Raw genomic sequence first — 25,385 nt, 5'->3', positions numbered from 1 at the left:
CTTCCCGCGGAGCAGGGAGCCCGATGCGGGACTCGATCCCAGAACCCTGGGATCATGACCTGAGCCGAAGGCAGACACTTAACCATCTGAGCCACCCAGGCGCCCTCAAATAAATAAATTCTTAAAAAAAAAAGAAAAAAGAAAAAGCTGTGATGTGGCAGGCGTTACTTTGCCGTTTATTTTCTTATGTTCTATGAAGCAATAAAGCAGGTCATGCCAAAACCTATCTTTAGCGACACAGTGCAAGTTCATGGAATGCTCCATTGTCATCTAAATCCTCTGGCTGAGGCCTGGATGGCTGGGGTGTTACAGTGTTATCTCTGTGTGGGTAAGCATCTGCCCTGGGTTATGGTTTGCAGTGGGGAATATGGATCTGCAGGAAAAGCTCAGGACTGGGAGTTCAGGAAACATGAGGCTTGGTTCTCAGCTTCATTCCTTTGTAGCGATCTCTTAACTTCTCTGTGGGTCAGTTTCCCCAACAGAAAATGGGGGTCCTGCCTGCTCCATCTATGTCTGGAGATTGTTGATCAGTCCAGAGTATATAAGTATTCCTTTAAGCCATACGTAGTGCTACAGAATTCTTCTCAGAAAATGGTTCTTCTACTTGTTTCTTGAAATTCAGCTGGTATACACAACTCCAGGAGAGCTAGAAACATCCTGCAGTGATCTGTAAGGATCACACCATCCAGCTTTGGGAATGAGCTTAATGCAAGCCCGGCCTGGTGAAGAAGTCCAGCAATTGCTGGGGAATTGGTTTCCATGCCTTAAGCTTGTTAGGAAAGAGCATAGGAGTCCACACTCTTCAAAGACACCCTGTGCTAGAGGGCAAATATTTCCTCAGCAGTGTTCCCCTCCAGGGGCAGAATACGAGCATCTCTAATACTGTCAGTTTAATAATGCTTTTTTGATCAAAGTAAAAAAACATTCTTTGTTCACTTATTAGTATGGAGAATTAAACATATTTCCCTGATGTCTCAAAACCTGTTTTCCAGAAATGAAAGATTTAGCAAATAGGTAAAGAACCTTCCAGATCACTTATGCAGAAATGCAGACTAAGGGATAGCTAAGCCAACTATTTGATTATAAAATATACATGTGCACAGAGGCGTAGAAGGCAGAGTTTCCTAAAGAGTTGACTGAGCTTTAGAACTTTTGATCATTAAAGTGAACAGAACAGGACAAACAAGATAGCAAAAATATCTGTCAAGGAGAATGAAAGTTGTTTCCTCTGGGCTTTTAGATCTTGGTGTGGCATCCATAACCTTCAAAGGAAGAGTCGTATCTGATGGCTGTTGAGAGAGTTCCCCTCCCCCATTTCTCCATTCCATGCCCACAGCAGTGGGCTCTTACACGCCTCACTGTGAGGAGAGACCCTTCACACCCTACTTCTCACACCCCACTCTCAGAAAGATTACACTTTAACTTAAAAGCAACTGAACAGCTGAGATAGCAGTTCCGCTGTGATAGCAGAAACCTGAATTAACAATGGCTTACCCAAGCTCAGTATATTTCTTTGCCATGTGAATGTCCGAGCGAGTGTGGTGGTGGCTCCCGAAGCGGTCAAGGTTCCAGGCTTCTCCTCTCTTGCCGTTTCTCCATCCACACGGTTCAAGATGGCAGACCACCGTCACGCCATGTCAGGTGGAGGGAAGGGAAGGGGAGAGGGAGAAGGCGAGGACACGCTTCTTCCCTATAAGGACGTGACCCGGAGTGGCACTCACCATTTGGTTCACGTTTGACTGGCCAGAAACTTAGTCACATGAAAGGAAAGTTAGGACATGTGGCCCTTATTTGGGGTACCACATACCCCACTAAAAATTAGGGCATTGTACTACTATGAAAGAGAAGAGAGAAAGGATGCTGAAAGAGAACTGTTAACGCTCCCCTCCAGCAACTATAAACTTCATTTCATTTGGTAAGTCACACTGTGAGAAAGTTTAATTTCACGATTGCCTTTTTGTGAGTTCGATGTTACTGGAAAATGACATGGAATTTCAAAAAGACTTGATTGTGCTTTTTAAACCTGGCTTGGACCGACCTGGCCCTTGTCAGCTTTCCAACCTTCTCTCCCCGTAAACGAGCCCCCGCCCCGCCCCCAGAGCGCCACCACTGCCCACGCCCCGCCCCCAGAGCACCACCACTGCCCACGCCCCGCCCCCAGAGCGCCACCACTGCCCACGCCCCGCCCCCAGAGCACCACCACTGCCACTTACAACTCCCACCAGTGGCTGCTGCTGCCCACGTATGTCTCGGGGAAGGAGACAGCTCTCTTCAGGTTGGCATCCACGCCATTTCCCAGTCATTCATCGCCAGGCCGAGGTGGTGAGCCGAGCTGGCCGCCTTTGTGGGGCTGGGAGGCGGTCTCCCCGGAGGCAGCCCCTGCCAGGGACAGAAGTCACCGGGGTAGCCAGAAACACAGATGCCTGTTCTTGGTGGCAGCACCGCACAGACACCGCAAACCACTGTGCCAGCCCTAAGTATTTTTATTTTGAACCTTTTTAGCCTTGAGGTATGAAATGAGGATTAGAGAATTTGTTGCATATTGGTTTTCAGGATTTATGAGTATGAACAAAGAGAATTCACACTCTGATCCTTATGCAAAGGAAAAAAAAAAGCAGACATTCTTTCATTTGGGGAAAACATAAAGGAGTATTCAAAAAAATGTTTGAATAAAGCCCTTTGTAGCTTTCTATGGCATACATGAATATTTATAACATTTAGGAGGTAGACTAGCAATGGATTAGAGGATAATATGCTGGCTGGCTGCCACTATCCCAGGCTGCATAAAGCATGCTGATAGCCACGGTTGCTACTGTATTAGGAGGTTGGTTCTATTTCAAACATACCCATATTTAGGTGTATTTATTTATGAACATTATTTTAAGATGGTCATTTTATTTGGAATGAGAAGCATGGGGCAAGCTTCTATACTTCTGGAAACATTAACAGAAGCTAATTCATTGAGGAAAGAGAAATGCCTTGAATCCTTTTATTTCTGTGTCAATAATTATGGCATTACATAATTAACAACGGTATGTTTTCTATCACCAATAATATTATTACAAGATCCATGGAGAAAGCACTAGGCTTATATCAAGCAATGGAAAAAAGAATCTCCAAGTAAAACTTGAAATGTTCAGATAGATCCAATTCGCAGAACTTTCCAGCACAATAGAAATCTACAAGAGGACTTTTAAACATATTTCCCTGATGTCTCAAAACCTGTTTTCCAGAAATGAAAGATTTAGCAAATAGGTAAAGAACCTTCCAGATCACTTATGCAGGAATGCAGACTAAGGGATAGCTAAGCCAACTATTTGACTATAAAATATACATGTGCACAGAGGCGTAGAAGGCAGAAAGGCAGAAGAAAGTTTATTTCTTTATATAGAACTCACAAACCGGGCTAAATGTAGATTTTCCAAAAGATAGGTTTCAAAGCAATGCAATCTCTGTTGACTGTTCAGGCAAAGGATTTTGCTAGGAAATACAAAGAAATCCAATAAATAATCCTTGGCCTTTAGGAGATTATATACTGTTAAGACGGTGAAAGCGTAAACACCTGAAATATTAAAAGCAAAAAAAGATATAAGAACTAGTTCACAATAATAATAAAAGAGATGTCCAAAAGCAAAATGCAAAAAGGTAACTTCACGCAGCTATATCAGGAGGAAAACAAAACCATGTTAAATACAACAACATAATATAATCAAATCCAGACTTGTTACCCTGAGCACCATCCAGCCTCACCTCACACTTCATCTCCTCTGTACTCAGTCCAAGTTGGCAAGACCAACCTTCTTTCTTTTTTTTTTCCTGCCTCAGGGCCTTTGCACTAGCTGTTACCTTTGCCTGAAACTGTCTCCCTGCTAGTCTTCACCTGTCTGACTCTTTCTCGTCATTCAGGTCTCAGCTCATGTGTCTGCTCCCCCTGAGTGGTCTTTCCTGACTATCCTTTGAACATTCTTCTATCTTCCACACCCAGCATTCTCAGAGAGATAACCTTGCCCTGACAGCCGGCTTCATAATCTGGGACAACCTTTACTTGCCTCTTCATTGTCTGTTCTTCCCCACTAGAATGTAAGTGTCCTAGACCAGGTATTTTATCTGTTTTGTTCACTGATATTTCTCCAGCACCCAAAAAGGTGTCTGGCACATCATAAGTATGCAAGAAATATTTGTTGAATGAAAGAATAACCTAGTCATATTCCAGTATTGGACCTAGTGAGATAGGACAATACACTGAAGCATTTTTTTTTCCTCTGAAGCATTTTTAAAGGATTTTATATAGGGGCGCCTGGGTGGTGCAGTTGGTTAAGCCTCTGCCTTTGGCTCAGGTATGATTCCAGTGCCCTGGGATCGAGTCCTGTGTCAGACTCCCTGCTCAGCAGGGATTCTGCTTCTCCTTCCCCCTACTCTTGCGCTCTTGCTCACTCTCTCTCTCCCCCTCTTAAATAAATAAATTAAAATCTTATTTAAAAATAAAGGATTTTGTATAACAAAGATTTAATCCAAAGTGTTTTCTATTTTATTAGAAAATTTGATTAAGCAGAATGTTCCAGGCATTTTGCATTACTGATAGTTTATGCAAGATGACTCCCTTAGCCTTCTGTTCCAGACTGGACATTATTCTGTCTCCCCTGCTCTCTGTGGTGCTGTGTCTGCCCTTCATTGTCCTTTCCTGAATGCAGAGATGAGCAATACTCTGCAGGTGCCTGGACAGGCACCTGAGCCACGATGTCCTGTGGCTGCGAGATGTACAATATACCGCGAGCATCATGCGCATTACATGTGTATATCTGTATGTCACATACATCTTGGATATTAAAGATCCATAGCCAGGGAACAGGGCTCAGGGTTCTTTCTCAGTGATGCATATAGTGGAGGCTGGCTGAGCTCCTGGGCCTTTTTGTCTCTTATCTCTGGTCCTTACTGTGCACCTAATTCTACTTGGTTGCTATCATGGGCACAATCTTTGTATGTGAGGGACTATATATATTTCTAAATCTTGTGGAAAAAAACGCCTGTCCTAAATATATGAGGATCTGAGTAAAATAATCAGGTGATGTAGTGTGGTTTTACACATGCTCAGCAAGAAATAATTGACTGAGATTCTTTACTTGATAGGCATACAGATGGGGGCAGAATCAAATCAGTAGGGGCAGAAATAAGAAGAGGCAATGTGGGAAACATGAAGAACATGGTTGGCAAAGATCTCAAGGGGCAAGAGAAGGAAAAACAAAAACTTTTCAGGGTAGGCATTTAGAGGAGGCCTGAAGTCCAGGAGCAACTTCTCAAAGGCCTCAGAGCAGGGAGGCAGCATGGCCTCAGAAGAAAGAGGCTGTTCTGGCAGCTGTCGGCGTGTGGGAGGGAGGTCAGGAAAGTGTAACAGGGCAAGATGGCGTTGCCTGCAGGGCCTGCTGGTCTGAACTTGAAAAACAGACATGAAAGTCTGCTCCTCTTTGGGGAGAGGAAAGCTCAGGGAAATCCTGGACAGGGGGACAGAAATCAGTTCAGAGGTGGCCAGAGAAGCTGGAGACAGCTGTAAAGGCCTGCTAGGCTATTGACTTATCTGGATAGGGGTGAAGGTGTAAGTTGGCCAGCCCACTCCTGCAGGCAGGGTGCCACAAAAGGGTAAACAGGGAGGCCCAGGCCCAAGGGCCCAGTCTGAGAAGAAGCCCCTCGGACCCTTCATTGGGTTCAAGGGGAATTAGTTACATCGGAGCTGGAGGGAAATTTGTGTTTGGGACCGTAGCCTCAAGGCCTGTGCCAGGCTGGAGTACAGACAGCCCCTTCCCGTGGACAGGCTCTTTGTACTGGTCATTCTGTAAGCCAGGCCCCAAGAAGGACATTTGCTTCTGAGTCGCTCTGGTTTCAGCTAAAGAAATAAACACATGAGGGTAGGTACAGAGTCCTTCGCTTGCTACCTCCTTTTTTCTTCCGGAGCTTCCCTCCATGAGTTCATGTCCTGAGGGAGATTCATCAGCCTTCATTTGGGCCCATCTCCCAGCCTTGTAGATGAAGAACTGCATGAACATATTAATTTGTGCAAATAAACTCTGAAGACCTAGACCTAGCATGGGTATCTGGAAAAATGGTGGCTGTGTGGGATTTAAAACCTTTTGCAAGGTTCTAACTGCGGACTGCTTTCTTGGTGAGGGCCATTGCAGGCCATCTGCTGAGCGGACTCTAAGGTGGTGATTCCCAGTAGGGGCAGGGGCCCATGGAAATCAGTTCCAGTGTGGAGAGTGGGCTTCACACTGTCCACATACACTGGTTCAGAGCACCTTCTAAAGGAGTGGATTCTCCTCACTTTGCCCCCAGATTACAAACTGCTGTTCTCATAAGCCACTTGCTAAAGGGAGTATGTCATAAACCTCAGGTTTGCTGAGATGGGAAAAAAGATGGGAAGCTCTGCCTTGGAGTAATCAAGTATTTTCCCACTGGCCCCGCATCATAGCAAAGCTGCCTGGCCTGCTCAAGGCAGGCCAACCAGCTCCGGCAGGATCATGAAACCTAGGGTATAATCTTTGGCTTCATCCCTGCTGTGGCAGTTGGATAACCAAGCTAGTGTCTCTTTAACCTTCGTTCCTGCCAACCTTAACTGAGGACACCAGTGGATAAATGGCTGTCTGCCGTCAAAAACAATATGTAAGGCTTAAGTCTATGGAAGGAGTGAAAGACTCTAACTAGATAAATGCAAAATCCTCCACTTTGGTCCAAGAAAGCAACTGCACGTCGACAGAGAGGGAGGTTTCATCCAAACAGCAGCTCAGTGAAATAGGCTCAGAGGTTTAATTCACTGGTAGTTCAACAGATGTCAGCAACGTGACTTTTTTTACATCGTGGACTCAGATGTGTAGCATCATCTAGACCAAGGAAGAAAAATAATCATTCTTCTGCACTCTGATTTGCTTAATCTAGGACACCATGCTAGAGACTGCCCTAAAGAGACCCTAAACTGTCAAATTGTTACACTGAAAATTGTTAAAGAAATTGGCAATATTTAGACGGAACCAGAAAAGACTTGGGGGGTGGGAAGATGTCCACAGTGGTTGTCTTCAAGTGTTTGAAGAACTGTCCTGATAAGAAGGAACTAAGTGTGTTTGCTGGGCCTCCAGAGCTCACAACTAGGATCAGCGGGCGAAAAGCAAAGGGAGACCGGCTTTGATTCAGAATGATAAAGAAATTTCTAATAGTCAAGAGATGTGTAAAAATGAAAGGGGCTGCCCTTGGCAGGAATGAGTAGCTCTCAGTGGATCTATCCAGACAGTGGGAAGCTGCTGTTGATAGGCTCTAAAAGACATTTTGCACCTTGCAGACACTTGAAGAAGGGGACCTCTGAAGCTTCTTTCAGCAAACCCCCCCCCCCACCGCCTGGGAGTGCCTTGTAGGTGCAGATGTCAATGGGTGTAAAAGTGGGTGGAGTTCCAGTATCCAGTTAACCCTTCTTCAGCCGTGTGAAAGCATTCTGCAAGCATGCATCCCCTGGCCATGCCAGTGGGGTTCACGCATGCTCAGGCACTGTTGCCAGGGTTTACGTGGGGCAGCTGGGACAGCGTGACCATGCAGACTTCACAAAGGAAAACAATGGGCCTCATCACAAAGCCAGATTTGGATTTCAAAGTTAAACTGAAGTTACCTTTGAGTACAATTAAAAAGGATACGTCAAAATTAAAACCATTGTTAAAATTAATCAAAGATTTAGAAAGGTAGAATGAACTCCAGAGCTGGAAATTACTGATTTAAACAATTGTTCTCACATTTTAAACCACATAATGAGCTAAAAATTATGAAGCCTCAGAGTATAGCTGTAAAGTGTAGTCTAAAACCAAAGTCAGAATGAAATGTTTTAGCTTTCAAAACTAAAAAGCAGAACAATTACTCCCTGCAAAATGGCATAGGAAGAGGTTTCTGACCCCTGCTAATTGTTTTATTATTCTTCAGAGGGGCACACTGGCGGCATTTCCCGGGGTTTTCAGTAATTACACTCCATTCAATATCTGAAGAATTACAATAATTCTACATGGAATATACTTGTGCCCTTTGGATGCAAAGCCTAGAGAAGTGAAAAAACAACTTAAAGTAAATTAGTAGGAAAATTATCATGGTTCCTGTTTATTTCAGGGCTCCATATAGCAGAGGCTAATTTTACATTGTATGTTATATTTTCTTGGAGGTATTTGTAATATATTTCTCATGCTGATCGACAGACATGCTGGTTTTTAGGACCCTTTATGAAAACGAAGTTCAAACTTTTCCGATTGCCTCTTTGTGTAGGAGAAATTATCCGGTACAGACACATGTCATGTAATGCTTCCAGAGTCCTCAGAGTCCTCAGAGCAGTAGTATTCAGCAGGGTATTATCGGTGTTCACATGTACATATTTGTGAAGCTTTGACTCTTCTATGAATTTCTTTTCCTGCCAAACAAACTGGAATTTTTTGTTTGTTTGTTTGTATTTTTGTTTTTTAACATTACAGAAGCTTTCTCGAAGTCATTTTCTATACTTTGGCAAGCCAAGGGTCCATGAGAGAAGAAAGCAAGGACTGGAATTACATAGGCACTCAGAGATAAGAAAATCTCTTTTCCTGGCTGGAGCCTTATCAATTTTCTGCTAGTGTTAGAATTAATCCACCATCTCTGCAGGACCCCCTTTAGAGTCTGAGCAGCAAAGGTGTCCTGAGACAATACACAGAGCCTGGGGGTCCCAGCTACTGTTAAAATATCCTGAGCAAGAAATGTACATCCTGGCTGAGAAATGGTGGGTGGGTCTCACTGATGTTTTTCCTCATGTTTCTGTCCTTCCTATTTTTTCCTCCTTTCTTCTTTTGTCTTTTTGTCTTTTATTTTTCTTCTTTTGTCTTAAACTAAGTTGAGTACAGTATAAAAAACTCTCTTATAAGTCTTTATGGCAACCAAAACATTACCAAGAAACTAAGAGGATCACTTAATGATGAAATTAACAAAGGTTAAATAAATTATGATCCATCCATAAGATTGAATACCAACTCATTTTTTAAATGTTTTAAAATGCAAGTGGTGTGGAAAACAGTCACAATGCCAGTGAAAAAATTTCTATCAGAATAGAAAGATGTGTATAAAATATGACTTCAGTTGTCTGAAAAAGATGCTTTTACAGTAATATTTATTTTTAAAGCATTAGAAGGAAATGTACCAAAATATTAATGAAGTGACCCTGTGAAGTGATAGTCTAAGTGATTTTTACTTTGCTCTTAACATTTTCTGCATTTTCCTATTTTCTAAAATGTGCACGTTAGTGTGACAATCAGAAAGGAAGAAAAAGGAAGGAAGGAGAGAGGAAATAAAATAATTATGATTAACACTAAAACACATTCGCTGGAAGTTTAGAAGGGTCTGTAATGCAGTGTTTACAAACATGTATAGGTAGAATAGTTTGATTGCATTCAGTCAGTGGAATTTAATACCTCATTACAGAGTCCTGTTTACTGGGAGGAACTTGACAAGCTAACCCTTCTCCAAATCCCGGAGAGTTACAAAAGTTCACCGTGACCTCCAGAAGGGATGGTGAAAACTAGTCCCAGGGGGGAAGATACAGTCTCAGAAACAACAGACTGATGTTTATGTCAGAGGCACAAGCAAACAGTTGGACTAGAATTATGCCACGGATATTCCTCATCTGAGAAGCGCCTTGTTCGTGTGACTCTGTGCCTCTCAAGTCATTAAACCAGTGATACATCAGCCGGTTGCCCCCAGATAGTCAGTATCCCAGAAACAGGCTGTTTTTCATGGTCCCAGGTATTACCGAAACAAATAATGGTTTGTTTTCCTTTATGGATTCTATGCTAAGCTTACCTGCACTTCACTCTTTCTTTTTTTTCTCTATTCTTTTTAGCGCATGATTGCAAATACTGCCAGAACAGTGAGATACTGCAGAAGCCAAGCCTTCAGTAAGTGAAATGCCGCCGTGTGCTGTAATCTAGGCCTGGGTGATTGAGTCCCTTTTAATGAGGCTACAGAGATACTCTAGAAGTCTGGACAGTATCTGATCGTGTCAGGGACCGTTTGGACCGTGAATTGCCATGGGACAGGGGCCTTGAGTTGAAGGATTTTCTAGTTGTAACACTAGAAACTAACCATAGGAATATTATTTTATGAATGAACTTAAAGAGAATAAATGTGCTCTTTGTAGTGTGGCTAGAGACAACTAAGACATGACTGCCAATAAATCCCACCTCAGACCAACTCTCTTTATGACTCACTGCTTGACGTTGAGAAACTCACATCCATTCCTGATGACTCAGTTCTATCGTTTATAAACCAGGCAAGATAATATTTATTGTCTCTTGGGGTGTTGCAAGAATGCATTCATGTGTGTAACACATTTACGAAAGTTCTCATAGCAGGAATTCATATTATATTTCTAGTATTCCCCGGGTGAATTTAAGGTGTTCTTCCTAAATCTGAATGTACAGCACAATAACGGGTACCATACAGTGCTTTAATATAAAACTAATACTACTAATAAATAGCAGTCTTAAACTGGTGGGGATTAAGTTGCATCACCGCACCAAATCATCGTGCTCGACCAGTGCTACCATCTCCTGGGCTGGGACTTGGGGTGGGGATGGAGCTTTGGCTCCCTCGAGCTGGGCTGGGAGTCAGAAGGTAGCCCCTATAAAGTTCTTCACTAAATTCATTGTATGGGTCACTTGAAGTCATTTGGCTTATTAAGCCAACATGATAATTTGAGATGGACGTGACTGGGCCTACCGGTAACATCCCCCCCCCCGCCCCGCCCCCAGTAAACCTTGTGCTAAGAGACTAAAAGTTTCTCAACTCACAAATCAGAGCTATCTTTACCCTTCCTAGCCCAGGCCTGGCCCAAAGTGAGGGTTTGCTAACACAGGATGCCAGACCTGCTAAATGTTCATTTGTTAATGTACGGGGTTGGGGGGGCGGATCTAGGAAAAATAATCTTTACTTGGGGAGCAAGTAGACCTTTAAAATTTTTATTCAAATGATTGTGCCTCCTCTTCCTTCCAAAGTGAGAATAGTCTTGTACATCGTCAACTATTGCTGTGTGGATTCTAGAAGAATTGGGGTGTCTCACATCTCTTCATCTTGTAATTTACTGTCTATGTAAAGACATGGCCTTCAAGCTGTTATAAAGTGAATATGAGAATATTGAAGTGATGTCAGTCTACAACGAGGCCCGGTGAATCCAGGGCCCTTCAGGGCGTCCAGAAAATTCCTGAAATTAAACACAAAGTTTTTGTGCCTGAGAGGGTTCATAGCCTTGAGAAGGTTCTCAATGAGATCTAAGAGCAGAAGAACTGCCATAGACTCTGTTTTGTTCCATCAGCCTCTTGGGAAGTACATCCTACATTCACCTACATCTTCTCCTAGAGAAGTCGGCAGGGGTGGGATGGGGAATTATATATCTATATATAAAATACCCACTGCATTTGTTGAAGTTATCAGTAACTGCTGGTAAACAACAGCTGCTCAGCGCTGAAGTCAACAGTCTATAGATAAAGCTATAGGAATAGATTCGTAAACATTGTGGGGATATGTACAATGTAATTACAGTATATTGTACATGTAGGGTACACTGCCAGGGAAAAGCGAGGAATTAAACACTGTGGTATTATTTATATGTGATCATTATACTGATGAGTTTCTTCTTAGAGCGAGTAGGGGCCTTTGTATCTTCTCTCTGTTTTTCTGTGTTCAGACCTGCACCACTACCCTCCACCCCTGATGCAGATGGCATTCCAACTGTCTTTGGGAGTGATGCGTGGATCTAAGCAGGAGGCGGTGTGTTAGGAGGGGAAGAACCCCGGCCCAGAGTCTAGACTCCGGCTCTGGCCACTCCCAGTGCCCTGCTCGATGAGAGCCCCACGCTGGTGATCCAGGGGGCAGAGGTGGCCCGTGGCCTACCACACAGGTGCTGGGTCCAGCCAGAGCATTTTCCCCCTCTTGTTTGGAAACAATGTTAAGAAACGGAGAGAGTTCCCAGGGGAGAAATCCAGACCTCTCATTTCTCGAGAAAAGTAGGAAGATCTGGCAGCTCAGGGTGCAGATTGGCACGTGGCCACAGTGTGTGGGAGTTGAGGAGTCACTCCCAAAGGGAGCTGTGTTTCCAGTTCACCACTGTCAGATTTGGCCTTCCTCATTCAAGTAGATCTCTGCGGAGGGCTCTGGGCACTTGATGCTTCTTTCAGCCCGGTTTTAGAGAAAGCTGTTAACTTCCAATCGCTCCCATGCTCACATGCGTTGGGGGAGTAGGTGAGAATAGAATAGTAACTGGGATTTCAGAACAAGTAGAATCAGGGAATTGAAGGTCTAGCGGAAGTTACGAAATCAGCCCACGTGCGCAGGCTTGCTGGAGTGGAGGGGGGTGGGAGGGATGGGGTGGCTGGGTGATGGACACTGGGGAGGGTATGTGCTATGGTGAGCACTGTGAATTGTGCAAGACTGATGAATCACAGACCTGTACCCCTGAAACAAATAATACATTATATGTTAATTAAAAAAATAAAAAATTTTTTAAAAAAGCACACATCAGTGAAGGAATGCTGTATACCGGATGCAAGTAATGAGGAGAGTCAGACTTGCTAATCTCACTGGCTTGTTTCAGTTCAGCCCAGGTGTTAAGCGCTTTTGTTAGGAGCTAACGAAAACTACATTAGTCTTGTCTGTAACAAAGGGGGCAGAGAGCTGAGTGTGAGACCCAGGTGGGATGGAAAGAGGAAGCAATTTTAATGTATAACCAGGGGCCATCAAGTGATGCTTTCACTTTTATTTGGTGCCATTTTTTTTTTTTTTACAACATGCTATACAAAGGAAAATGATCAAAATAGATGATTCCAGGGAAGAAAAGGGTGGGAGAGAGGAGATGGAATATCCAAGTGGACATATTTCAATGAATATGGTATGTTGAAAGGTTGCAATGGAACCTTGGAATCCATGATAAATGTAATGATTAATTGGAGGAAATAAAGCTGTATCTTATATGCATATATTACACAATGCCAATTTGCTCTTTTCTCCTTCAACAGATCCTGATGCAGCTCAAGCTAATAAGAACCATCAGGATGTCCGGAGTTATGTACGGCAATTAAATGTGATTGACAACCAGAGAACTTTATCACAGATGTCACACAGATTAGAGCCTCGTCGACCATAGACATTTAAAGTGCCCAGAACAATGGTTTGCCTCCAGTCCACAGTTTTTCAAAAATGCCATTTACGCTACTACTGACTGTCTTGTCACTAGAAAATTCTACAAAACAAGCAGAAACGCACCCTGAGACATCTCAGGGCCACAGCTTACCAGCGTCCTGACAAGAGAAGAAATTCTTTGACTTGCATAAAGCCTTCACACTCTAGCTTAGGACTCCCCAATTTGTGGTCATCCTATTTTATTTCCAATTGTGCTGTCCTCTTTGCTGAAACATAAATTAAGTCCCTCATGAAGAGTTTGGTAGAAATACCATTGTCAAGAGACATAGCAAGCCCCTGACGGTTTTTCTCAGAGAGTTGGCAGGGGGAGATATGCTACAAATAGGGTTTACTTGGCTACATCCGTGGTGGTCTAGTTTCACAGTTTTTATCTCAACACCTTGATTCGGAGCAGGGGGTTCTTGGAAGGTGGTGAGGAATCATGTAAATCCAAATCATAAGCTGTATTCTAGCATCTTCATAGTCTTACCTCTGAAGGAATTAAATCCCACCACATTACTATAAAACATTATGGCTATTTATGTAATTTAGGGAGGACTGGTCTGTAATTTCTGAATGATATATAGAATAATATTTATGTTTACAATGTAACTTTTTTAAACTTACAAATCAGGATTGCATACATAAGAATTCCACTAAGAAACTCCAAGGTTCTAAAAATTGCCAGCGTTAAGATAAAAAAAAAAAAAAAGAACATTTCAAAAGAGCACAATAGGCACAAAACATTTTTCAAAATTAAAATATTTTCCTGGGCATTAAAAACCTTTACTATTGGCTAATTATTGTTACTGATTAAAAAAAAAACACATATTTTCTGGACTTAAATGTTATTACAAATATCTTAATTTTCAGCAATTGTTTTGCACTTTCAAATAGATTGTAAATAGTTCACTCAATCAACGGTATAGAGTTATTTATTTGCTATATAATAGATATTGTGCCAAATGATTACTTTTTATTTATTTTATTTAGTATGTAATTTTGGAATACATTTTTTCCTGTTTTCACAATTAGGCTACATTTAATGTGTAGGAATTGTATGTATGTATATCTTCTGTAAATAACAGCTAGTATCTTCATTAAATATAATTGTTGACAAGAAAAGGTTGTGTTATTCTCAATTCCGATAATATGGGAGGTATAGTGGGGTCCCAGCGTTTTTGTATTTGAAATAAAATTCATATACTATAAAAATCACCCTTTTAAAGTGCAAAATGCAGTGGTTTTTAGCATATTCACAAGGTTGTTCAACCATCATCACTAATTCCAGAACATTCTCCTCATTCCTGAGAGAAACCCCATATTCATTAGCAGACACACCTCATTCTCCTCTCCCCTCAGTCTCTGGAAACCACCACCTGCTTTCTGTCTCTGTGGACTTACCTATTCTGGACATTTTGTATAAATGGATTATATAATATGTAGCCTTATATGTCTGATTTCTTTCACTTGGCGTAACATTTTCAAGGTTTATCTGCGTTCTAGCGTGTATCAGTACTTCATCTCTTTTTATGGCTGAATAATATTTGATGATGTGGATATACCATTTGTTTGTCAGTTGATGGGCACTTGCGTTGTTCCACTTTTTTTTGGTTATTAGCAACAATGAAAAGCCATGATTTTAGAACTGCCTGGTATGGGGCCTCCTACCATTTCTCAGTGATTTAAGCACTTAGTAAATATTTGATGAAGAGATTTCTAAAATTCTTTGAAGTCCAATATGTCTCTTTTTTTCATGTTGGCATTTTCCAGAGTGTGTTCCAGGCTATACTAGTCTCACAAGCTCACAAACTGTTCCTCCAAAAACAGACACGCAACTGCAAAGCAAAAAACAAAGCCAAGATGGTATCTTCAAATAAATTTGGGAGCCACTGCATAATATACACCCCATTCTTAGAAATGATTCCCAATATTCATTAACATATTAAAGGCTCTGAGAAGTCCCACTGCAATCCCTCCTAATATCCCACAGTGGAAGCTCACTTTGAGAAATGCTAAAGCAGGCAAATGCCTTTCTGTGTTCATTCATATCCTAGTTCAAGGTCCCCAGGGGTGTTGTTTTATGCAGTGTTATCCCTCCCACCTAGTGGAGCATAATGCCTGGAATTTACTAGAGAATTAAAAAAAAAAAAAGTTACCGAATAAATTTTTTTGAAGCCATTATTTTTCAGCATTTCACTGTCTCATAGACCTCAGTATTGGCTGCAAATTTTCACCATTATATAGTTTTCTTTTTCTAGATAATTTTGAAAGCTGAGAAATGAAGCTGATAGCCCATCCCTTGGGCATTCTTGCTCTTGTTTACTCTTCTTTATTCCTACCTTACTTAAAAGCTGGTATCCCAGGGGCACCTGGGTGGCTCAGTCGGTTAAGCGGCTGCCGTCGGCTCACGTCATGATCCCAGGGTCCTGGGATCAAGCCCTGCATCCAGCTCCTTGCTCAGCGGGGAGCCTGTTTCTCCCTCTCCCTCTGCCTCTCCCCCTGCTTGTGCTCTCTGTCTCTCTCAAATAAATAAAATCTTAAAAAAACAACAACAACCTGGTATCCTATGTCTAATAGCCTCTTTCCCCCAACCTTATGGTGACTGACATCTTTTGATCTTTTAATTTAGCTTCGACATTATTCAAAATTAATACATACCCCCTTACTCCTCCCAATGAGAATAAGGTAGCAACGGCAAAATAGAAGAATTCACACTCTAAGAACGGAGCGTAGTAGCCAGACAACCTTTCCTGGAGCAGGAGATGCAGTTAATATTTTAAAACTTGCAAATGAGCCAAAAGAAAATGAGAGGCCTACAGGGTCACAAGAAGGATAATGAGGTCTGCTGGAAGACATGAAAAGAGAAGAAAGAATGTTTTTACCAAAAATGCCTGTAGAAAATTATACATGTGTTTAACATACCTGCTTAACAAGGTCACTGGCACAATGCGCAAGAGCTAAGCTTTTCCAGCAATTTTTGAATACCATGCAGGTTAAATAGATTGCTCCTGAATTCAATGGCATTTCCTCTAAAATATCAATGCTCAATGACCACCAGTGTGAGAATATTAAAAGAAATGTATTCTGGTTTTAAAACGTGCTTATGATTTTTTTTAAAAAATCAGCATAGGATACGCAGTGTGGTAAGAATGAACTCCTGTCTTGAATAGCTTTCCTTATACTGCTGATCTAAAATGTCTGACATTTCTTGCTGTGGAATGATCTTAATTTTCTCTATTTTATGTTGGGGAGGAAGAATTCCTCTGCCCTTCAAAGTCCTTCTAGCTGGACTAAGAATCAAATTGACATGAGACAGATTAACAGGAGAAAATCAAATTTAATGGCATACTTAGGGGGAATACCCAACACAGACAAGGAAATTTTTTTTTTAAGATTTTATTTATTTATTTGATAGAGACAGAGAGAGCACAAGCAGGGGGAGCAGCAGAGGGAGAGGGAGAAGCAGACCCCCCCACCGGCCGAGCAGGGAGCCCGATGGGGGGCTCAATCCCAGGACCCTGGAATCATGACCTGAGCCGAAGGCAGATGCTTAATTGACTGAGCCTCTCAGGCGCCCCAGAAATTTTAAAGACAGTCAGGCAAAATGAGGTATATATGTCATCTTGAACCAAGAAAGAGGGAATAGGGGGCTAGGTCTTCAAAGGGAAAGGATGCAATCTTCAGGAAGAATGAAAAATAGTAAATGTTTGGTAAACACATGTTTGCTGGGCCATTCAGGAGCAATGGGACAAAGAGAAGACTTTGATCGAACAGGTCTTGCTAGGTTCCTCCCTGTCTGCAGTACCTAGTACATATTATACCATAGTTATGTATGGTGATAGCTCTCTTCCTGGAGCAGCTCCTCTTTTAGGCAGCTGAGGGGGAAGGTAAAGAGCTTTTCCTGAATCTGCTGGGGTTTGATTGCTTTTTAACTCAAAATCATCTTCATGCCAAAGTTGCCCACCGTGGAGAGCCTGCCCTTAGGCCCTACCCCTACATCAAGAACAGCATGGTGTCAGATGGGCAGGTTACTTATAAACTGACTTATAAACCTTTAACTTAATTTAAAGAAACTAACTTAATTAGACATTGTCAGTTAACTTTCTTTTCACTGCAAATAATGGTTGAGGGACTTACTGAGTGCCAGGCCCTCTGTGAGCTCCGCATTCAATGGTGAGAAAAGCTAGAAGGTCCCTGTTCTCCTGGAGCTTATCACCTAATGGAGGAGACAGAAAACTAATCAAAGAATCAAATGTAATATAAAAACACTCCCAGGGAAGCATCTGGTGTTCAAGGACATGCAAGAAGGGGATTTACACTGATCCCGAGGTGAGGAAATGTTTCCTGTGGAAGTGATAGTTGACCTGTACTCTGTAGGATGAAGATGCTAACGAGGCAGAGAGAGAAGAATATGTCCTAAGCAGGGAATAATCTTCGCAGTGTGAAGGGCACAAAGCTCACTGTGGCAGAGCCGAGAGGGCGCCGGCGAGCGTGCTCCAGAATGTGCTGGAGACCTAAGAAGACTCAGAGCTTCGAGGCCTTCCAGGCCTTTTCAAGGAGCCTCATGTTTGACTAAGAGCAGTGGGAAACCACTGAAGTGCTGGAGGTGGGGGGTTGCATTCCTAATGGTAGCCCTTGGAGTTCAGGGTCATTGCTTCATGTTGCCACATTGTGGGGACACATAGTATCACCCCTAATTCCTTACTGACTGTATTATGCAGGCTTAAAGGTAAGGCAGAGGGGGCACCTGGGTGGCTCAGTCGGTTAAGCGACTGCCTTCGGCTCAGGTCATGATCCTGGAGTCCCGGGATCGAGTCCCGCATCGGGCTCCCTGCTCAGCAGGGAGTCTGCTTCTCCCTCTGACCCTCCCCCCTCTCATGTGCTCTCTCTCTCATTCTCTCTGTCTCAAATAAATAAATAAAATCTTTAAAAAAAAAAAAAAAGGTAAGGCAGAGGGAATTGTGGATAATGGTAAATATTAAAAGCAGTAGTGGACCCAGACGCTCACCCAGAGTCAAACCAACTCTCCTCCTGATTTAGTCCCACTGGACCACTTTTAATTTTTTGTGATAAGACATACATAAAACTTACCATTTTAACCCTTTTTGAGTGTATAGTTTGATGATATAAGTACGTTCACATTGTTGTGCAACTCTCACCAGTATCCATCTCCAAAACTTTTTCATCAGCTCACTCTAAAACTACCTATTGCACAATAACTCCACCCTTCCCCTCCCCAGCCCCCAGTAAGCACAATTCCACTTTCTGTCTCTTTGAATGTAGAGGTTACCTCATATAAGTGAAATCATACAATCTTTGTTCTTTTGTGTCTGACTTGCTTCACTTAGCACTACGTTTTCAAGTTTTATTCCTGTTGTAGCATGTGTCAGAGTTTCCTTCCTTCTTAAGGCTGAAAAATATTGCCTTTCATGTATATACTGTATTTTGCTTATCCATTCATCCGTCATTTGGTTTGTTTCCACCTTTTGGCCTTGTGAGTAATTCTGCCGTGAACCTGGGTGTACAAATATCTGCTCAAGTCCCAGCGTTCATTCTTTGGATCTGTACCAAGAAGTGGAATTGATGAATTATATGGGCATTTATGTCTAATTTTTTGAGGAGCTGTCCTATTGCATTCCACAATTGCTGCACCATTTTATGGGCTACATCTGATGTAGCCCACGCGTGCCTATGTCCTCTCCTTGGGGACCAAGCCTGCCAATGCATGACATGGCTGCTGGGAAGCGCGGTGGCCAGGGCACCCAGGGCTCCGTACGTGGCTATCCAAGCATGGAGCAGGAAGCTCCCATTTGCCACGGCACCCTCCTTCAAGCCAGCATGACCCATGAGGCAGTCACAGCCCCAGAACCCTGGTCCGTGCCTGCTGCCTTGTTGGTCACCGTGTCAGACTATCATTGCCTGTGGCCTGACACTGAAGGACTAGAGGAAATGTTACTAACCCCAAGAGAATAAGGGCGTGGGAATGGGAAAAGTGCCTGCCTGGCTTTGGCTGCTTTGCACGTGCTTGTCCAGCAGCTAGGGAAGGTCAAGGATGATGCCACAGAAAGCCAGCATCTTTGTTCTTGGGCTGATTTAAATTTAGAAAAAGTATAACCCTGTTATAAAGGGAAGTAAACACAAGGCACTGTGAGCTCATGGGCACTGGTATGGGAGCTCCCCTAGACCTGGGGAAGAGAGAGAGAGGCTGGGGCCAGGGCATGGGAGAGATGTCTGATTCTGCAGTAGCCCCTTCCCCTCAGCCCGACAGGGAGGGTTCAGATTCTTCCTTGGTGGGGAGAGGCAGGACGAGTGAAAATTCTATAGTAGGAGGACCAACACAAGCGAATAATTGGAGCAAACGTTGGCATAAAATTCTTCAGGACAGGTTTTGCAGTACCTGAGAATAAAAGAGGATTGGGAGGCCCTTGTGAGGTTTCTATCTATCTAATTTAAGGCCGGTGGCAAGAGTCTCTAGCGTGCTAACAACAGGGACCCGGCAGGAATGGAGGACAGCTGATGGTTCCAGGAAGAGTCTTGACATTTCAGGGCAGAGAGACAGAGTCTAACAGTTCAGTCTCCCCAGTGAGGAGAGGGGCTCATTGTGAGGAGCCACAGCAGCCCTGGGGGTAGACAGATTCTGCACCAGCCAAGAAGGATAAGGAAAGAGGTGGTTCATTCACACTGTGTAAAGATAAACCATATCAGTAAGTATATCAGTTGTTGTGTATATTAGACAGGGTTCTCCAGAGAAACAGCACCGATGGAATTTATGTATATATGGAAGGAGATTTCTTTTGAGGAATTGGCTCACACAATTATGGAGGCTGGAGCATCCAATATCTGCAGTGTGGGCCAGCAGGTTGGAGACATGGGAGAGGCAATGGTGTGGATAAAGTCCAACCAGTCTGAGGGAGAATTTCCTCCTGCATGAGGAGGCTGGGCTTTTTGTTCAGTTCAGATCTTCAACTGATTGGATGAGGCCCACTCCGTTGTGGAGGACTTTCTGCTTTCTCAAAGTTCACCAGTTTAAACATTTACCTCATCCAAAAAAACATCTTCTAAGTTAACATGGAAAACGAACTATCACACTGTGTAATAAACCACCCCAAAATTAGTGCCTTAAAACAACAACAATGACTCTATGGGCAATCGGGTAGTTCGGCCAATCCAGGTCAGGCTCGGCGGGTCAGGGCTCAGCTCGGTCATGAGTCTGCAGTCGGCTTGTACAGGCTGGCCTCAGATGGAATGGGTCATCTCTGCACCACACAGCCTCTCATCCTCCAGCAGACCGGGCTGGGCTTCCTTACTTGCCAGCTGGGAAGGGCTCCCAGGGAGCAAAGCAGATAAGCGAGAGCCTTTGCATCCCAGGCTCCAAACAGGCTCATTCACTTCTGCAATACTCTGCTGGCCAAAGTGGGCCAGGGCGCCCGCCAACATTTAAAGGGTGGAGAAATAATGCTGCGTCTTGATGTGCGGAGCTTCAAAGTCCCATCACATAGACTATGGATACAGGGAAAGGAAACTTGCTGCCATTTTCACAGTCTACTAGAGTGGGGCTAGCACAAAATGTGAGTGGCTGGAGGGGACACCGCTCTTGTTTGGGGACAGTTTTTCAGGGCCTGGTGCTGCCAGGTGTTTAAAGTGCTTCTCTGGGGGTGAATCTAGCTCTTGGGGAAGGAACATGGAATATCAGAAAGATAAAATCAGACGGATGTGGGTTTGACTCAGCATCTTCATGTGTGTTAGGAAGAAAGGCAACCCTTGTCTTCAGCTAGCGCTGTCCCACTGGAGAGCTCTCCTTCCACCAAGCTTCCTTGCACATCCACGGTCTGCACCCCTACATGCAGGAGGCCTCAGCTGTGGACACTGGCCAACGTAGTTAACCCCTGAGCCTCAATCTCCACCTCTGCTCATGGGAATCCTAATACCTCCCTCACAAAGGCTGCCTGGGGATTCAATGAGTTAAGGTATATAAAGTGCCTGGCACAGGGAGTGCTTGGGGCTCGGGACATTTCAGTGCCTTTCCCGAGGCAACAGAAAAGAGAACTTCAGAACACTGAGGGACCACCTGAGAGTCTTTAGCCAAAACAACCGTGAAAGGATGGAAAAGTGAAGAAACCTACAATGGTGGCTTCGAGCCATTGAAATTGACTTGAGGCGAAGGAGCAGTTGGAGAGCCTGGTCTTTAACCTCATCCTTTGTCCTTTACCCCAAATGCACACCAATTTATCAATGTTGTTGCTGCAATAATTGAAACAGGATACCATTATCTTGAACAGACCCATCTTAAGAGTTATTTGCAGTGGACTGGAAAACATTTCAAATTACCGAGTGAAAGAGGGGAGAGGTGAAGAGAGAATAAGACTCGGACTTTTTACCAACAGATCCAATGTTTATGAATGAAGGAGGAGATCAGAAGGTAAACCAAGTGTGACACAAGTCATACACAGATCACACTAGGAGTTAGATTTTAACCTAACCTGGGTGTTCATTTACATGTTCAGTCCACATCGCCTAGGAACAGTTACACGCTGTTATGAGTTCCTCCCAAGGAAGGAGTTCTTCATTAGTGGTTCTGATCTCCTCTCACCCGATGCTCACAGCCCATTATAAACTCCATTTGTATTTCTGGCTTCAGAAATTAAATTGAAGGTATGAGCCAGAGGGTACACTAAATTAGAGATTATTGCTTGTGGCACTTTATGTGAGCCAGGTGATGCTGGGCCTCTTAATTAAGAATTTGTTTTCACTAACAACACAAGCAAATGAATAACATTAAGTCAACACTGAAACACTTGCATGGGGAGGATTGTAGGAATAACTGAGATGACACAGCTGAACTATAGGTCTGATGTGCGGGGTTCACTCACGCATTCGAAATAGCATTTTTGGAGCAACTGAATACATTCTGTAACACGGGGCAGGGAAATATTTTGAGCAGCAAGAGATGATTCCTGGGGCGGGAAAAGAGGAAATTCTGTACTTCCACTTAAAATTAGAAGAAAAGCAAGATCAGTAAGGAATATAGAGTTTCCACTACAAAATTCTCTGAATGCTGGCTTTGAAAGAGAATTTTCTGGATATACTGGTTCAGTAATCAGTGCTTTTCAAGCTGTCACTTCACCTACCATTTATTGAATACTGACTGTGTGCCAGATACATACACACAGTATTTTATTCTAAATACCTATGAGATGAATAGTTATACTATTTACTGGTGAGGAAACACTGAGAGAAATTATCTTGCTCAAGGTCAAGAAATTATCTTGCTTAAATTATGGCACAGTTGGGGTTTCAAACCAAGTAGAATCTGCTTCCAGAGCATATGTTGTTAACTACGAGGCCATACCGTCTGCCTCTCTTTTTGCTCCCAAGAGAACGGATTATTCAGGCTTTTGATGACACAAACTAAAAATAACAGAAGAGAGTTTGGGGAACCAAAGCATGAGATTAATTTTACCATAATATTATAAGTGGAATTTAGACAAGAGATTTGGGTGTATTTTTCTCTAAAGTCTGTCTTCAAAATAGAACTCTGTGTGTGTGTGTGTGTGTGTGTGTGTGTGTCCCTTCATAAAAATCTCATATATCATGGATATGCCATGGGAAGTCTTTAATTTCTCAGAATGATATAACATTTCTCTGCATTCACCATAAAGAATCCACTCATATTCAGGAAGACACTTCTATTGTATTTGAAACACTTTATTTCTTATGCCAAGTTATTGTTTTCATATTATTCTCTATGCCTTATTTCATTAAAATTGACTCCACTGAAATTGAAGCATTTTTGAGGGATGTAGATTTATTGAATATTTTGTAGAAAGATGGAGAGGGGGGTTTTATTACAGAATCCCATGGTATTTCATTTTTAAAAAATCCTCACAGGACATATCTTGTCTTCCAAATCTTTCTTCTTTGCTACCAATCATATGGTCTCCTCTTCCCATTCCCAATTCTCCACCTCTCTAGTTTGCAAATCATCCTTGGGGACCCAAAGTCATATTTTCTTTTTAATGCAAATCAACTTAATTTTCCCCGTAGCCCTAGCTCCAAACATGAAAGTCCCCACTCTAACTGAGGATGAAGATATTGTTTGTCCTCAGCAAACAGAAGACCCTCCTGTTACCATGGTCATTCTCTTTAGAAGGATAGTAAAAAAGACAAAAAAAATTTTTTTTATCATTATAATAGAGAAAATAGTCTTATTTAAAACCCAAACTAGCTACGCTCCTTCTGCCTCCTAAAGGTGGCTGTCATAATTCATACCAGGAAAGTAAATCTCTCTCCTCTTACTTTCCATTTCAGAAACCAATGGGAAAAGAAAGAAGGAAAGACTGAAACGTCAGAGTTCTCTGCAATTCTGCTGTGCCCTAGCATATATTCAGCGTGGACATACATTCACGGTAACAGGAGCCTAACCAAATCATTACCTTTCTGTGTGGAGATAAATTTCCAGAATGCACATTGACATCACTCTTCCTTTTTCTTAAAATCCCCTAAGTCATAATAAGCTTAGGGGACAGTTTTTTCCCTGCTATTTTTGACAAATCCTCAGAGGCTACAATGATATTTTTGATGCCCTTCATAATATCAAAGGACTTCTACCAATTCCTAATTTTTTCCTGATCTTTACCATCTTGATAACTGGCCTCTCAAGTTGTAGCAAACCCTTCACCCACTGGCTACTCTTCCTAGGTATTTTTCCTGGGTACACTTCCAGGACTACCCCTCACATGTTTTCTTTAGCTATCATGGGTTATAATTTCACAATATGAGAAAGACAAAGTCCAAGGCATGCTAACACTAATCCTACTGTACTGGCTGAGTCAACTATGAAAATATCCTAAAGCATGCTTGCCAGTGAACTTATCCCTCTATGTACTTGAGGGTACCATTGAATCTTCCGTTCAGGGACGGGTCCTATAGGAGAAAAATCTACTTCACAGCAGCAGAGAAAAATCCATGCCAGCTACTTAAAATAGTCAACATAATTTTTCATTCTTAAACATAAACAATAACTAATGATCACCAGATATCTGAGAAAACTAGTACTGTAAAAGAGAAAAGTAAAGGGAAATAAGGAGAAAAACTGACTCCAGAGGAAACAGAAATAATTCAGATAACTGAATAATAATAGTAATAATAACAGCAATAATAATAGCAAATGTTTAGCATGTGGAACATGACCAATAATAACAATAATAATACATGGCATTCCTGAACACTAACTCTGAGCCAGGTCCTGTTTTAAACACTGTGCATATATTTACTTATTTAATCCAAACAAAAACCCATAATGGTCCCCATTTTACAGGTGAAGAAACTGAGGCCCAGAGAGGCTGAGTAAAAATATCCAAGGTCAAACAGTTCATAAGCAGCAGACCTCATCCAGGTCTATTTAATTCCTAAGCCCATGTTCTTCGTCCCTATGCTCTATTGCATTGAGAACCTTCATTTTTGAGTTTTGGATGCTTCAAAGTCCTCACTAACATCTATCTCAAGGGATCCATCAAGTTATCAAGTTCTTACATACTAAGACCACTTAAGTTCCAACCTGATTTGACTAAGTCTGGGAAAGGGCGAGAGCTTGAATTAGATTGCCATCTACGTATGTATTGGAGATAAGACTACTGAATTAAAGCCTACGACTTCAAGAATACCTATGAGCATCATTCACAGCATGTCAACACTAAAACTTGCTGCATCCAGATCCTCAGGACTGGAAATAATCTGAATCATCTGGAGATACGTCTGACACTACTTCCTCCAGAGGCTGGGGATGTGGCTCATAGTGTAATCTAACACACTGGAACTTGTTACAGGAGTTTATGCAACTAATTTGCATGGCAAAATGATCCAGATAAACTGGTTGTATAGACAGGCCATGGTTGGTTAAGTGAGGTTGAATTTTGATTACTCAACTGAAATAGTTTAGTAGGATTTTGCAAATCTGACATAATTATTTTGAAATGTTTTGCCATAACAATTTGGTAAGGTTTGCTTTGTATTAATGAAGTAAAACACTAAGACAATTATCCAGTTATGTCGACTCTTTACTTTTGCCTGATACCCAGTGGTGAGGAGAATTGTGATATGTAGGAACACGAAGACTAACCTCATGCATAATGATTTAAAATTGCAATATGTGAGCATAAGGACAGAAATAAGTG

At 42.4% G+C, this 25,385-nt stretch overlaps 1 protein-coding gene across 11 annotated transcripts in view; it reads left to right on the top strand.

Annotated features, from left to right (window-relative positions):
- The window catches only part of RAPGEF4 (Rap guanine nucleotide exchange factor 4), a 284,964-nt gene extending 271,030 nt beyond the window's left edge, over positions 1 to 13,934 (top strand). For 9 of the 11 annotated variants that reach the window (XM_081814167.1, XM_081814162.1, XM_081814168.1 and 6 more), the window contains 2 exons: positions 9,878 to 9,932; positions 13,047 to 13,934. In XM_081814167.1, coding sequence (XP_081670293.1) covers positions 9,878 to 9,932; positions 13,047 to 13,174 — 183 coding nt within the window. In that variant the 3' untranslated portion in view covers positions 13,175 to 13,934. Of the gene's footprint in view, positions 1 to 9,877; positions 9,933 to 10,174; positions 12,376 to 13,046 lie in introns of those variants that run through there. The other 2 variants (XM_081814165.1, XM_081814166.1) reach the window with 2 other exon arrangements.
- The last annotated feature ends 11,451 nt before the right edge of the window (positions 13,935 to 25,385 follow it).

The sequence above is a fragment of the Leptonychotes weddellii genome, chromosome 3 (assembly GCF_054177405.1).
Source record: "Leptonychotes weddellii isolate Sample4059 chromosome 3, ASM5417740v2, whole genome shotgun sequence".
Lineage (NCBI taxonomy): Eukaryota > Metazoa > Chordata > Mammalia > Carnivora > Phocidae > Leptonychotes > Leptonychotes weddellii.
The sequence above is the reverse complement of the archived record's forward strand: the minus strand, read 5'-3'. Positions and strand labels throughout refer to the sequence as shown.